The sequence below is a fragment of the Xenopus tropicalis genome, chromosome 4, assembly GCF_000004195.4.
Source record: "Xenopus tropicalis strain Nigerian chromosome 4, UCB_Xtro_10.0, whole genome shotgun sequence".
Taxonomy (NCBI): Eukaryota; Metazoa; Chordata; class Amphibia; order Anura; family Pipidae; genus Xenopus; species Xenopus tropicalis.
In genome coordinates this window covers 81,322,282-81,338,835 of record NC_030680.2, presented here as the reverse complement: position 1 = coordinate 81,338,835, position 16,554 = coordinate 81,322,282, and the positions used below count along the sequence as shown (strand labels likewise).

General features: G+C 38.3%; 1 protein-coding gene across 3 annotated transcripts in view; it reads right to left on the bottom strand.

The window, feature by feature from the left end:
- Positions 1 to 16,554, bottom strand: part of erich3 (glutamate rich 3) — a 57,275-nt gene extending 40,721 nt beyond the window's left edge. For all 3 annotated transcript variants that reach the window (XM_018093533.2, XM_031900877.1, XM_018093534.2), the window contains exons 1-2: positions 15,445 to 16,554; positions 509 to 602 (exon numbers count right to left, since the gene is read on the bottom strand). In XM_018093533.2, coding sequence (XP_017949022.2) covers positions 509 to 602; positions 15,445 to 15,464 — 114 coding nt within the window. In that variant the 5' untranslated portion in view covers positions 15,465 to 16,554. The remainder of the gene's footprint in view (positions 1 to 508; positions 603 to 15,444) is intronic.

The window sequence follows — 16,554 nt, the reverse complement described above, 5'->3', positions numbered from 1 at the left end:
GCACTAGTGCAAAGTACCATCTCTCTTAATAAATCAGCCCTATTTCAAGAAAGGTATGGTATCCCATATCTGGAAACCTGTTATCCAGAAATCTCCAAATTATGGAGTGGACATGTCCCATAGACTCCCATAGACTGAAATAATTCTCCTGATAAATTAAAAACCTTCTTAATTTTTGTTTTTGTCACACATTCTGTAGAAGTAGGTGGAGAACCCTACCTGTACAAAAATGACATAAAATACACTTTTTTGTTAGAAAAATTGTTCATGTATAATTGAAAACAGTAAATGGGTTGCTATTGTTTATGAAAATTTGAAGACATTAAAAACTGCTTTGTCACCTCAGCAAAAAAAATCATGCTATACATAAAGAAAAATAATTTTAACTTGTTTTTATCTCATACTTTAATAATTTCTAAAGATTAGCTACTAGCTATCAAATACACTTCTAAAAGGGCTTCATCCTTGGTAGAATGCACATTAAGCTGAATTAGAAGCAGAATCATACCAGCCCAGCTCTTTGAAGGTGTCTTCTTATTCTTGTATTGTTGAAATATCCTGTCAGGTGTTTGTCAGTGAGACTGTTGTATGCGGACAAAGGTCTGTAAAAGGAAGTAAGAAAGAAAGAACATTTCTTATAATAAAATCAATACTAAATTATAATGATGGTCAAATACAGGCTTCCCTCATAATACTGCTTCACAAACGAACTTGTGGGGCGTACTAGTACTTTACAGGGCTTATTTATTAAGCACAGCTTCAGTTGCGGTTACGCAACATTTGCCACAGACATTGCACAAATCTGCACGATTCATAAAAGGTACTTGCATCCTTAAGCATGAAGCACAAATGTGCCCCTCCAGTCTGTTTAGATAAATCACACAAAAGTGCACCTATTGACCCAGGGGAATCACGGAGCTACCACATCCAGCCCTACAGCAGCCTGCATCAATAGAAATTGCATACTTATCCATAGAGTATTAGACACAAGTAAGTTTGATGCCAAAGATTTTCAGTGCAGTTGCATCTAACTCACAACAAAGTGCACGTGCAATTGAACATGTTCTATTACCACCTTGAGGCTACTATTGTTCTGGCATTATGGGGAAAATGCTGCACTTACACTTGTAAAGTTCACTTCATTATAAAAACATTACGGCTCCTAAATAAATTTATTTTTTCAGTCAATTGACATGCTACCAATAGGTGTCAGTGTGTTGCTAATTTTAAAATTATAAAAGCGTCCTTGACGACCTAAAGTACCAATGACCAGTTTGATGCATTCTTCTTTTGGGTATATTATGGGATTCAATTAACTGGAAAATCTAGTATAATTTTAGTGCCTAAGGGAAGGTGCTGCAAGCTACAATGAAAGAAGAATCTGCTTTTTACAGAAGACTACTTCAGATACAGATGGGTCAGTACCAACTTAGTGCCAGTTAGCAAGCCGCTCAAAGCTGCAACAGTAGAGCAGTGGGTTAGCACCTGATTACACTTAGATAAATGGCTAACAAGTTAGTGCAGGGTTGTCAGCAATGAGCACAGTATCTGAAGAAAGCATTCCCCTTCCATCTGAGATATTTCTTAGTAGAACTAGGTTGGGCGAAACTGGGTTTAATATACCACCCAAGAATTCTTGGAGTCCATTTCTTTTCTGCTCTTATGGGCCACAGTATGATTCTTTGGTAGGAAATAAAGGTCTCTCTCTGAGTTTGAGTTCTAGATGTGGTCTGTTCTGCAACCCAGCATCTGAGAGGTTTATGCCTCCTGTGGCTTTTTCTAGCTACTGTGATGCTACATATATTGTAATGTGTCATCTTTGTATAGAAAATACAGGAACAGAATTGAAATACATACAACAATCTTACACCCAAAGAGAAGCTGTATGGCATTTTTCACATTTGTTCTGAAGAATTTTCTCTGGTACAGTATTTAAACAACCGCCTACTTTTCAGGGTACTTTGAGGTAGAACAAAAGCATAACAGCTTTCCTGCTAATACAGTAAAATTAAAAGTGTAGTTAACTCTCATCTTACTACACAATTATGCAAATGGAAAATGCAGTAACAAAACACTTAAAGGGAATATTCCCCTTTGCAAAACATTGTTTTCAAACAGTACACCACAAATACCTTTTATCAGCGGCTCTGTTTTTTACATGTTACTAGTTTTCTAAAACAATTAAAAATGAATTTGTTTTGCTTCCATTCTCATGTTTCCCAGTACAGCTTTGTTGGGCCATATTTACCATATAAGCACCTATGGGCCCATGCCTAGGGGGATAGACTTTCCATAAAGGAAAATAAAAAAGCAAACATTATAAATCCCCCTAGCCTGCTGCTACATACACAACTGGAGGTTAAATCTGGCGGCAAAGCTAAAAGAGGTCGGGGTACCTTGTTCTTTTGCAATCAGCACATGCACAGTACAGCAGGAACATCTGTAAACCTAAATACAGCCCTGTCTGTAAACCATTTTGGCAGACTTTCTAAATTTGATACATTGTTTGATACATTGCTTAACATGAGAATTAAAAGCTTCTGCTACAAATAAGCATGTTTCCTGAGCTTTACTAAACTGTCGCTTGGTAACTTTTACTGTTTTCTCATTTTTTAAGGAATACTACTTGAAAATGATAAGGTTTGTGATGGTGAACTGCCCCTTTAAGGCCTACTCAGCTTTGGGCCCCTCCCTTAATGCTGGAAGTTAAGTGGGATCCAGTATTGGACTGAAATGGAAGGGACCCACCAGAAAACCCTGGACCATGGACCCTCCTTTCCTCCTTCAAACTCTTTATTATCCTAGTCTCTGTACTGTACTGTACTCTATTCTTCCATCTATCAAGCCTCCTTGTTCCCATTCAAAAAAACTTTTTAGCGAATTGTCGCGACTTTTTTGTAGCCGTTACGACTTTCGCGAATTGTCGCGACTTTTTCGTATTGAGCGCTTTCGTACTCGGCGCGACAGTACGTTTTTTTTTGCGACAGTGATGAAAAATTTGCGACAATCCGCGAAAAAGTCATGACAGCGACGAAAAAGTCGCAACAATTCGTGAAAAAGTTGCGACGGCGATGAAAAAATCGCAAAATATCGATCATTACAAAAAAACGCATTCGGACGCTTTCGTCCATTTGTGGATTAGTAAATCTGCCCCTAAGGGTCAGAAAATCACTGCAGAATTCTAGCAAAATCATGGTTGCAACCATGCAAAATTGGGGAAAGTAATGATTGCATTATTGACTCCCATTCACTGCAAAATATAAAAATGTTGCCACCTAAAACATTTCTAGGTGCCGCAGTAGTCAACAATTAGTATATCTTCAGCATTCCACAGTTCTGCCCCTGTTGTGATTTTTTTAACTTGCTTGAAAATAAATGGAAAAATCTCGGGGAAGGGGCCCATTGCTTTACATGATCTCAATAACCCATTTGTGATTTTTCATAAATATTCACAAAATTTTGGGGAAAAACTTAAATTTAGCCACATTTTTCCCTTGATCACACAATTTGCCAATTGGGCCCTTAGTACAATTAGTAGGTTGTTTTTTAAAACCTACCCTTCTACACTTGGTCTCCAGTGCTCAAATGGGGCATTATTGAATTAGAGAGGGTCCAGAGAAGGGCAACTAAGCTGGTAAAGTGTATGGAAAATCTCAGTTATGAAGAAAGACTGGCCAAGTTGGGTTTGTTTACACTGGAGAAGAGGCGCTTAAGAGATGACATGATAACTATGTATAAATATATAAGGGGATCATATAATAACCTCTTTAATGCTTTATTTACCAGTAGGTCCTTCCAACTAACATGAGGGAGGTTCCATTTAAATATTCGGAAAGGACTTTTTACTTTGAGAGCTGTGAAGTTGTGGAATTCCCTCCCCAAAACAGTTGTGCTGGCTGATACATTATATAACTTTAAGAAGGGGCTGGATGGATTCTTAGCAATTGAGGGAATACAGGGTTATGGGAGATAGCTCTCAGTACAAGTGAGGGAATACAGGAGTAGGGGAGATAGCTCTTAGTACAAGTGAGGGAATACAGGGGTAGGGGAGATAGCTCTTAGTACAAGTGAGGGAATACAGGGGTATGGGAGATAGCTCTCAGTACAAGTGAGGGAATACAGGGTTATGGGAGATAGCTCTCAGTACAAGTGAGGGAATACAGGGTTATGGGAGATAGCTGTTGATCCAGGGACTGGTCCGATTGCCATCTTGGAGTCAGGAAGGATTTTTTTCCCCTCTGCGGCAAATTAGAGAGGCTTCAGATGGGGTTTTTTGCCTTCCTGTTGATCAGCTAGCAGTTAGGCAGGTTATATATAGGCATTATGGTTGAACGTGATGGACGTACGTCTTTTTTCAACCTAACTTACTATGTTACTATATTAAAGGGGTTGATCACCTTTAAATTAACTTTTAGTATTAAGTTTTTCAGTCATTTAGCTTTTTGTTCATCAACTCCTTTCAGCAACTCTTCAGGCTGCTTGGGTAAATGACCAACATTTGAAAGGTGGAGTCAAGAAGAGGGAGGCAAATAATTCAAAAACTATAAAAAATAAATAATGAAGGCCAATTGCAAAGGTGAAGCACCCCTTTATTGCAACAGGACACTGTCCAACCCAGACAGGCCTCTAAGCTGCTATCCCTTTACCGTCAAGCAGTAGAATATAGAGTATAACATATGTTACACAAGTGTTTTTTTTCCAAATCACACTCATGCCGTGATGAGTTAAAGGAAAGTTTACTCAGTGATTAAATGGTGCTATAGCAACAGTGTGCTGTTTCCTTAACACTTGTTTGCAAGCTGTGAAGAATTGCTCAAGATATTTATATATATTTAATAAGGAAAAAAAAGTTATAATGGAAGCATGATTAATATGTCCTTTGTGCAAGTGTTATCTTTGTTCAATATTACAACCAAAGCACCAGCTAAAACACACATAACACAAGATTACTGTGTCCTGAAAAGAATTACTGTATTCATTGTTCAAAGGTAATGGCACCAGCCTGTTTGCTTTGCTCTTTCATTATATTTTGACATGTTTCAAACAGGAGGGGCATTTTCAGGGGCCATTAAATTGCTTCCATATCAGTTTGATATATTGCAAAGTTTGCAAGGGGTGAAAGGGGTATAAAGAAGCTCTACAAGACATGAACCTTATTCCACAGGTCTCTCTACACATGCCAATTAAATTTCAACAGTATAAAAGTTTTATTTCACTGTTTGTTTACTCTGTACAAGGAATGTACTGTAAAGATGTACAGCGCTTTGTTGACAAGTAACTATATATTAATATATACATACAATACATTTCTAATAAAAGATGAAGAGTAGATGGCTCTGTATTTCTCACTGGAATTGCTCCCACAGGAGGTTGTATTTTTGGTTACTTTCCTGTAGCAATTTAATGTTATGGTCAATTCCCCTGTCAGGTCCCAGCTGTAAAGGCACATTACACTGGCCAGTTAATGATTTGTAGGACTTTTCTTTAAATGTAATTAAGTTACTCCTATATTTAAGAAATACTTACTAATACAAAATCATTCCTTTAGAACCATGCAACTGTAACAATTTAGAGGATATTGTTTTATTGGAGAACAGGACCCTCTTGTACAAGGTTCTGAGCCTAATCTACGATAAATGAGCCCTACAATTTAGAATTGTAGGAAACATCCCTATATATAGAACAAGGAGGAATCTTATTTACATCATTGTATATATTACACTACTGTAGGCACATGGGCCACAAGCAACTTCATTTAACCCTCTCTCACATACGGGAATAGTATCTCTTGTAAAGATGAACAATTGCAGCCAGTGTCCTAACTAGGCTGTCTATTTGTTCACTTATAAGAATGAAAAACATATATATATGAATAGCATCTATTATCTGGAATGTTAGGGGTCTGAGTTATTTATGGTTTTACCTGTAATGTGGACCACCATGTCTTGAGGTAGTGGTTCCCAATGTTGTACAATGTACAATGTTTTATTACAGTGTGACTTGCTGTTTCTTTACATTTTTATTATTACTGATATAACTACTACCTTTTCATGTATTATGTGTATATTTATCACTTTATGAAAACAATTGCTTACATTTGTACTTTTGTACAGATTAAAATAGCAATATACTTTTTAAATATTTTAATATAATGCAGTAATGGCTGGCTTCTGCTCTTTACACTATGTCAGAAGGGGTTGGGTTTCCTTTCCAGATACTATCTTCGAACATTGTTTGTTACTTCTCTCTTGCTTTGCTCATGATAGCCTCCTTCCTACAGTTACTCTGTTGTCAGGATGTGACCCAGGCATTGTGGAGGTGTAAAATAATACCAATACTATGATTTAACTCTGATGAGCAAACCCTACATTGAGTATCGGAATCAAGTGACAGAAACCTGCATATTTCAGTGTCTTGTATTGTATTTCTTATGTTTCGTTCAACGTATGTGTTTGACCAGCTTTTCGGTAGACACTAACTCTGGGATAGAAAAAATGTTTTATTCAGAACTTTAATATAGTGGATGGATTTCCGCAGAAGCACTGTTGGTTAGGGGATACCTACTTTGTAGAGGGTGAGCTATGTATAACATAGCAGATGCCAAAATAGATTATTGTTCTTTTTATCTAGAATCTACTGCATTTTTGCTCACTCTGCCTTATGTCAGTGCCCCATGTAATAACTGGCATGTATCATAACAGCAATGCTGAAGCAGTATGACTTCCATCTCTTGCACAGACATGTCTTCAATGTACTAGAGATAGTAGGCCTTAGCACCAAGAGGGTAATTGGAAAATGGCAATAAAGCACGCACTATGAAATAATAAATCCCTTAAGGATTCCTAACTAGCTTTCCTGGAAAAAGTTAGCACCCTCCTAACAACCAGTTTATGTATATTCATTCCCTGATGCCTTTATAGATTATTTTCACTTTAGGAAATACTATTTCAACACCTTTCCTGCACTGCATGGACATATTTGTATAAGAAAAAGCCACAGTGCCAATTCACTGCCATTTAGTAAAAAAAAATTCTTTGAGCCTCATTACTTTAAATTATTATTTTATTTTAAACTTTTACTGAATTTACAGCCTATCCTTCCTATTACTTATTTCTAAAACCTGTTAGGACAAGGAAGGGCAAGTAAAAAGTTCCATGATTATTTGTTATTAGCAGTGAACCAACAGGTATAACTGCCATGCAAATCATCTCTTCATCCTGAATCTCACCCATGGGAACATTAAAAGGCACAATCTCAATTTGCCTACAGAGATGGAATTACCTGATGTAACTCAGCCAAGCTCTCGTGTTCAGCACTCCATCATTAGCAATTATGCATTTTACTAATGGAGAGTGAGAAAAGAGCATGTATCTAGCATAACAATGAGTCAAACATGCACAGCTGCTGGGAAGAGTAAGAAGCAATCATTTTACCAGCAAATTAAGTAAAAAAAAAAGTTGTTTAACATGAACCTTTTAAATATGATCTGAATTAAAATGTTAAATTAAAGTTACTCAAAGTGCTCTTCAGAGAACTTCTACAATTTCATTATCTATTTTTAGCTGTTTTAAAAATACTAACAGTTTTATATTGGGCCGGAATGTGGCATTTTTAGGACTCTTATAGCAGCTAAAGGCCTAACTGAATATGCATTCTACATCTCTAGTAAGATGCTACTTTGCATATCACACAGTTTTTTTACAGGTGTGCTTACAACCACAGGGAACTGTAAATTGTGAGCACAATACAGCTGAATTTGGCACACACAGTCACGGACAGGGTCACAATACGAAACTTTGGGGCCCTCTACAAGTTATTTCTATGGGCCCCCCAATGGACACAAGTGCACATTACCACAATTTGGGCCACACACCTTTTGTGTGCAATATAAACAGCTGATATTTTTCATATAAAGAGTTCCATTAATGAATGTGCTAATTAAAGGTCAGTTCATTTTGGGTCAGTAGAGTTTTCCCTAAGTTTAACTAGTCAGTAGTAATTTACAAAAATAATAAATATAATTCATGTGCTAATAAGCCAGTAGTGTAATTGGGGGTCAGTGGAGTTTATAAGTAAGTTACATAAGTTTCTTCAAAAGCACACAGCCCATCACTAAATGGTGTATCAAGGGAAAAGATGTAAAATTGCAATGTTTACTGATATAAATATATATATTCCAGTTTGGCGAGATTCTTTAATATGACACTTAACATAATATATGTTAATTAAGTATTCATTCTGGGGGTATCAAGTGATCAGCCTTTGATGTGGTATCTCATGCTACTGTTGTGATGCTGAACAAATGACTTAATCTCCTGGTATCCATACCTAGTGCGCCTAAAATGGCTGCCTTGCTGTAAAGTACTTTGAGACCAATGGGAAAAAAGCACTATACAATTCCCTTTCCATTATTTCAGTGCAGCCTGTGTCTGTGGCCTTTAACTTAGTGCCTGCCATAGAGCAGGGCCAACTGCATGCTGTGCCTGCTGCCAGGTAGGAGGAAGGATGTGTGATGTCTATACGCATTTCCTGAGATTTTTGCAGTACATTTGAAAGCTCTGTACCATGGCAAGTTGCACCTGTTTTTTGCACTTTGCACCATACCTCACACTAAGTAAATTTATGGGCCCATTTTCACCATCAAACATATTTTTTATTCTTGTATCCTGTCTTTTTTATTCTTGTATTTAGCTGTCTGTGAGCGATAGTTAAGAATAGAATAGAAGATGGTTAGAAATAGTGTAGCTGTTTTGCATTAAATCCCCTTCCAAAAGCATTTCAAGCTAAATTCCAATTAGAATCTTCTATGATCTGTATGACATGGGCTTTTATGTGTGCACAGGAATCAGCTTTAAACTTAATATACCATTGCTTTTATGTGCCAGAGTGTGTTTTGGTCTTTTGAATACAGAAACAGGGGACCCTTGTGAAGTTTAGCCTTAAAGGGGACCTGTCACTCACACATTAAAAGCTGTATAATAAAAGTCCTTTGCGAATGAAACACGAAGCCCATATTCTTGATTAAAACATACCTGTTATAAATATATTTTAAAATCCCAGGGTAAGCAGTTGGTGGGGCAAGCAGTTACTTTCAATTTACATTCAGCACTACCTAGTTGTCACTGCATACTTCACGTTCTCCCTCCCTCCCTAATTGTAAATACTGTGATTAGCATGGGCATTAGGTTCCCTATTCTGGCATGTACACAAGATTAGGGGGTGATACAAAATTTGCCTTTATAACAATGTCCACAAAAATGGCATCTACCTGCTTGATGTAACTGTGAATTCCAAGACGGAAGGACAACATTCAAATATTTTTTATAATGTAAGTGAAGTTTATTTTGCTCATGTAACATGATAGAAAAGGATTTGGAATGACTTCTTAGGGCAATAGGTCCCTTTTAAGAGTGTGACATTCAGTTTATCTAGGTGCAAATTATTTACTGTATTATCTTATTGCTTGGAATAGGATCAAGCAATAAATGATTAACCACACACAGTTTGCAGGCTGTGTTGCAGCAAGCAAAGTGTTGTTTAGATAAGGGATTTATCTGGGTCCTGGCACAGCTCTTGTGCTAATGAGGGTAAATTTAACCCTATCCTTTCATCACTTTGGACACCTTAAAGAAGAACTAAACCATACAAATGAATATGTCTAGAAATGTCATATTCTATATAATAAACTGACTGCACTGGCTTGAAGTTTCATCATCTCTATAGTAGTAATGATATACAGTATGTCTTTACAGTTGTCACGGGAGCTCCCCATCTTGGATTCTGTTAGAACTGTCTGGGACAGTGCACATGCTCAGTGTATCACAGCAGTTGTTGAGAAGAGAAGCTTAGGGGTCGTTGCAAATTATTATGCAGAAAATTAGGTTTGTCATATAAACTGATGCTACAGATCTGATTATTCAATTTGGTTGCAGTTTCCCTGGTTTAAGATCTGTCATGTAATGTGAATCTGAATGAATTACTAATCAGCCTTTTACTGTTACATTTACATTTATATATACAGTATATTTTGAGTCAGACCTTAAGCTAAGCTAAGTAACTGACAGTAGCACAGAGCATGTGCAGTGAATCAGCAGAAAAGAAGATGGGGAGTTACTGGGGCATCTGTGGAGGCACAGATCTTCCCTGCTAAAGGGCTGTGGTTGCCTTGGGCAGGTACAGAAATCCAAACCATAATCTACAACATTTCTGCCCAACTTCTTTAGTGAGGCTTTAGTTCTCCTTTAATTAGGCTAACAGTAAAGTTAAGGTACCTCTGGCTTGCATTGTTCACAACATTCTTTATTTGTGCCCACAAACATTGCTCTAATGATTGTAACTATGTGTTTAAAAGTACCTAACTGATGAGGCCAGTTCCATGACACATTGAAAGAAAAACTATACCCCCAAACAATGCAGGTCTCTATAAAAGTATATTGCATAAAACAGCCGATTTGCAAATTCCTGCTTCATCTAAATAGACCATATTCATAAAAATTGGGTAATCCTATATAGAAAATTGCCATTAAAGTACTAATGGCTGCCCCCGGGATCATACGATACACGCTGCCCACAAACAAACCAAGGGCACACATACATGTTAGGTTACATCTAATGTACTGTACTAGATGTAATGCCTGTACTAGATGAATACAAATCAATACCAAAGCTGGAACAGGGGTTAGGCAGCAGAGGCATTTGCTTCAGTGGCAGGTACGAGGGGGCCTAATTTTATGAGAAGCAATTAGGGAGGGGTTGCTTTGCAGACTAATAGGGGGGTTAGGCAGGGCACTGGGAAAAGTAGTATTGCCTTGGGGTCAGTACTACTTTCTAGTTCAAAAAAATCTAAAACAGTTTTCACCCCATACAGTATGTCTACAGTATTTGACCTCCAAGCTAGGATTCCAAAAGTATCTAAAGAGCAATAAGCATTCTCCATAAATCTTACCCTAACTGGCCTTCAGGTTGAGCTTAATATATTTACTGGTTCATGCTCCCTGGGGTCCATCCCCACAGCTGGAGAATCATTAATATATAAAAATAAGGAGGAATACATTCATGACAATGAATACAGTCCCATCAACAGATAAAATGAAAAGAAGAATCCTTGTGAAAATAAAGCAATCCACAAGTACTCTTATGTGTATATAGTTAATTTATGGTGAATGCTGTGAGCAAATATGCCAACTAGCACCACACACTTTAGTTTCAGCAAAAATCACTCTTGTGGGTTTTAGCATCAGGTTAAAAGTTCCTTTACCAGGCACTGCACTGGCTGCAATAGTATAAATCGTATCAGTGTTGCCTTAGCACCCCAAAAAGTCTACACATTTATTTGCTTACAAGTGCCTTAGCACTATCTCCACACTACAAAGAATAAGAGAACTGCTGGTCTCCATAATGTGACCTGCTACCCATCCACATGCCTTTCACTACCACAGTAAGGGTGATATCCAGTGAGTGGTTAGGTGAGCCTTCTGGAAGAAAGGACAGGGTTGGAAGCAAACAACTGGTGGTTCACCAGTTAATATAGTCATAAATATGTTTGTTTTAGCAGAAATCAAGCTGCATCCTGGTTCTCTTCCTATCTTTCTAATCGCTCCTTCTCTGTTGCTCTTGCTAACAAATCCTCTACCCCGGCTCAGCTTAGTGTGGGAGTGCCTCAGGGCTCTGTACTTGGTCCTTTGCTGTTCTCCCTGTACACTCTCTCTTTAGGAGACCTTATTTCTTCTTTTGGTCTTAAATATCACTTACATGCAGATGACATCCAGATATATTTAGACACCCCTTCACTAACCGCTGATGTTCAAACTCAGATTGGTAACTGCCTCCTGGCTATCTCCTCCTTTCAAGATTACTATTGACAGCATGACCATTAACCCTGTTAATTCAGCACTCTGCCTTGGGGTCATCTTTGACCAGTCCCACTCCTTCTCTAACCATATTAATAACACTGCCAAAACCTGTCACTTTTTCCTCTGCAATATTACCAAGATACGCCCCTTTCTTTCACAAGTAACATCTAAACACTAATCCATGCCCTTATCCTTTCCCACTTAGATTACTGCAATCTCCCTTGCAATCAATCTTAAACTCTGCTGCCAGGATCCTCCTGCTCTCTCCTAAGAGGGAACCTGCTCTGTCTCACTTAAGCTCTCTAGCATGGCTGCCTTTTAAGCAAAGGATAGCTTACAAAATCCTTCTGCTAACATTCAAAGCCCTTCACTCCTCTGCTCCTCACTACATTTCCTCACTGGTCTCTCTGCACATTCCTGGTCGTCTCCTCTGCTTCTCTCAGAGCCTCCGTCTTTTTACACCATCCACACCCACTGTGCTTTCTCGTCTTGAACCTTCCTATCTCGCTGCTCCTTACCTCTGGAACTCTATCCCTGAATCCCTCTGTAGGGAACATTCACCCACTCTCTTTAAGATAAAACTCAGATGCTACCTTCTGGAGCACTAAAACATTATCTTGCCTAGTCCTGCACTTAAGGGCAAATGCCCATACCTAGTACACTCTTACCTTCCAATTTGTGCCTGTATGTTACCCAACCACTTAGATTGTAAGCTCTACAGGGCATGGACCTCCTTTCTACTCTGTCTCATACCACATGGCACTTACTGTGTATTTATACTTATTTATTGTTTTTATTATAAAACTTGTCCTCACTGTGTGTAATTCTGTATATTGTAAGATTGTACAGCACTGCGTACCCTTGTGGCGCTTTATAAATAAAGTTATACATACATACATACAAATACTATTAAGGATAACTTAACAAGGGTAATTCAATATAGGCTGAAAGCTGCAGTCTAAACTTACAGTGCACTGCCACATGTTTCCCAGTTTTCCAGAGTGGGAATTTGCCTATACTACTAGCATAAACATAGGATCTCTACAAGGAAAATGTTGGTAGAGAATGGGGCATAGCTTAGTACATTAAGGCAGGAACTACTATGCCTCGGGATTAGTACAGTAGCCTTACACATCATTACTGACATTTTTAGTTTGCATTTTTGCAGTGTTTCCATTAACAATACAATGAAACTCTAAAATGTGCTATTCGTACTAGATCAACATATTTTATTTTCATGGGCTGAAGATGTAAGGGATCATTTAACGACAGCCATGGCAGGGAGCAAGTTGCAAAAAACAGGAGCTCAAAGACCTGTGCTTATTTCATAAATACAGCACTTACTGTGTTTAGCGCTGTATTCATGAGGGGAGGTTGGGGGAGGCACATAGGTGCACTCTCTACTGCCCCCTTACCTATCTCTTAACTTGCCTATCATTTAGACATGTAAGTAAAGCTGGCCATACACGCACCGATAATATCGTATGAAACCTCATTTCGTACGATATTCGGTGCGTGTATGGCAAGTCGGCGAGTCGACCGATATCGCAGGAGGCTGCTGATAACGGTCGACTTGCCGATCGGGCCAGTTAAAAGATTTTGATCGCCACGGGTGGGGCCACCTTAAGGGAGCCCCAGTGGACAGAGGGTGAAAAAAAGTAGTTACTGTACAGACAGGGCTGCCTTGTGCCACTCTCTGCAGCTAGCACAAAATTTCAATCCACGGTGCACAGTGAATGAGCACTAAGGGCTGTGATTTTGCACTTAGTGCTCCTGCACGTTTGTCTGAGGCATCTTTGAATGACTCCTGTAGTTTAAATGTTATGAACTCAGTTTGCCCTTTAACACAATGATTCAACACATCAGTGTACTTTAGCATGGGCACTTTTACTTCATGTGTGTTAGTTTAGATCAGATGCTATATGAACTGGGCAATAAAAGTTTCAGAGATGCACAGTTTTCTACTAAATGTCAAAAATACATCTTAGCAATTAGTCTTCATTTAAGACCCATCACAATTAGTAATACACAATTAGTAATACTTTAACAAAAATCCCTGTTTTTACTGTCAGTAGGTACTGCATTGCCCAAATCCTAAATAAGCAGTACAATAGCAGTATGTGGCTGCTTCCCAAATAGTTAGCCTTGGCAAACTAAAACAACTACCTTTGGGTATGTGCCCGTGGACCTTTAGGGGCATATTTCTCAAAGGATAAATAGAGCCCACTGCAGTTCACCAAAAGGAATTTTTGAAGTTCTCTGTTCACTTATAATGGATTTTTAAGGGCATAGCTTATTAAAGGGTGAAAACATAGCAAATTCTTTTTTGATAAACATGCCTCCTCAAAATTGCATACAAGCGGAGAGAGATATGGAGACTAAACTCTGTAATCACTTTTTGATAAAAAAAAAAAAGCCACTTAATAAAGAAACATAACATCTGTCAACATAAAATAACAAGTCAGTCATTCTTGCCTAGTTCTAGTTTCATGTTTGGTTCAAATTGTTTTTTATTTATCCCATGACTTCACTGAGTTAGTGCCCCCATATTTTTAGAAAGGCTGTCCCATGTCCACTTGTCTATCACCTGACCTGTAAAGAAGCATTTCTTATGTTTTTAATTTTACCTCCTCTAGTTTAACTGTGTTAAATCCCTTCTGTTTGCCATGCAGTGTATTCTGATACGTTCCATCACATATGTGATGTGGCAGAACAGACAAAAATGCTGCATGTGCCAAAATCAAGTTTAAAAACTGATGGGTACCCTAATGTCTCTGTGATGTGGGTATTTTACATTGGAGGTGGCTCTACCAATAGCTAGTGCAACAGATCAGGAACTGACTGAAACTAGCTGATATCCACTGATACATACAACCCAAGTTTTTTTTAAAATAAACCTATATCAGCTGATAAATTCCAAATACAAAACACTTCAGAGATCACAATAATTCTAAAAAAACTTTAAGAAGCAAATGATTTCAAAATATTTAGTGCTACGTATATTTATTATACAAGCTTGAACAAAGAAGTGATGGAAAAACATGCCCTGCTTTAGAATATTGAAAAATAACCGAGTACATTAAAAGACATAAAATGTGCTTAGACTGGTGATGAGCACCCTATTGCAACTACAATTCCCACATCCCTCCAGCATATTATGAGAGTTTTAGTTCTGCAACAGCGAAAAAGAAAAGGTTGCTCCCTTAACCAAGCATTAGGATTGTGTAACATGTGGTTCAGTATAGGGTAGGTAGCCATTTGCACAGCATGTGTTGCAAAACTACAACTCCCAGCATAGCTACACCACCTGATTCATTGAAAGGGATGCTGGGAACCATATCACTGAAAGTCGCAATCCCTGAGATGAGGCACCTCTACAAATTAAAGAGTTAACTTATAGTGTGCATTGTATATGTGCTGTGTATTTCTTTTATCAGTTTCAGAGAGACAGCTCATCAGTTGTCGCCAGAACATAAAGTTTTGCAAATCAGAGACTACAGGTAGCAGGTTATAGCCACATAAGCATTTTACATGAGTTAAGAATAAAATGTGGAAAACTTCCAGTGTGGCAGCCTGGGCATTACTTACTTACCCGACATATGGGTGGCTCATCTTTGCAGGTTGGCTCGTCAGACCTGCAGAGTGGTATCTGTTAAGACAACATACAGCTTGCACAGGGAAAACAGCAGAATCTAGCTTGCCTCTCCACCTGCTATATATAGTTCAGTATTGCTAATCATCAGGCAAATGTGTTATTACCGGGATCCAAGCCTTTATATCTCTGCCTAGTGCAGCACTGGTGACAGCCCCGTTGCTAGGGTCAGCCACATAAAGATGCATGCTGAAGGCGGGCTATGGGACTTACCAGCCAATAGTATTGAAAAGAAACCTTCATTCTACTCTTCATTGTGATCTATCCAATGAACAGGAGGAATCCCAGCACTGTGCTACGCACTGTCATTGATATGCTTGTGTTTCCTTGGAGCTGCAGTAGCCACAGGCAACAATGTAACCTTTACAGTGCTGTATAGACGTGCAAGCATTTGTATCCAGTCAGAAGCCTCTGTGGGTTTCTAAATCTTGAGAAAATTACCTTGTCGTATTCATTCAGCAGTAATAGCTCACACTGCTATTGCCTTTATTACAGGCAGTCTGGCAGGGCTATTGAAAGAAGTAGAGAAAACAACTGACATATTTGTAAACTGACATACTGTATTTGCTTAAGAGTTTGTTTTCTTATATATATTTCTTTGCAGAAAGAAAATACTAAACACAATAAAAAAAACTGAAACCCATATAAGGGGACAGGAGAAAAATCCCACTCCCCATCTCATGCTTTTTAGAAGTGCATTGGATGACTTCTTAGACAAATAAAAATAGTATCCTAGGTTATCTCAAAGGGGAACTCCTGAACCAAAATTAAGAGCCCCATATAACACAAAATCCCTAATATAGCTATCACTGTAGTTCCTTCAAACAGTATAAATGAACACCTGCTGGAATAAACAACAGCTGGAAAACAGTTCCTTGCTTTCTGCATCATTTGAAATCCTGGCAGGGGAGGAGGGATACTGATGTTACAAACTAACAACTTCACCACAGCTTACAGACAGCATAAAGGAACCAAATAACACACAATGCATTGCACGGTGATGTTGCTTTCCTTATTGACATCAAGGGGCATATTTATTATGCTGTGTAA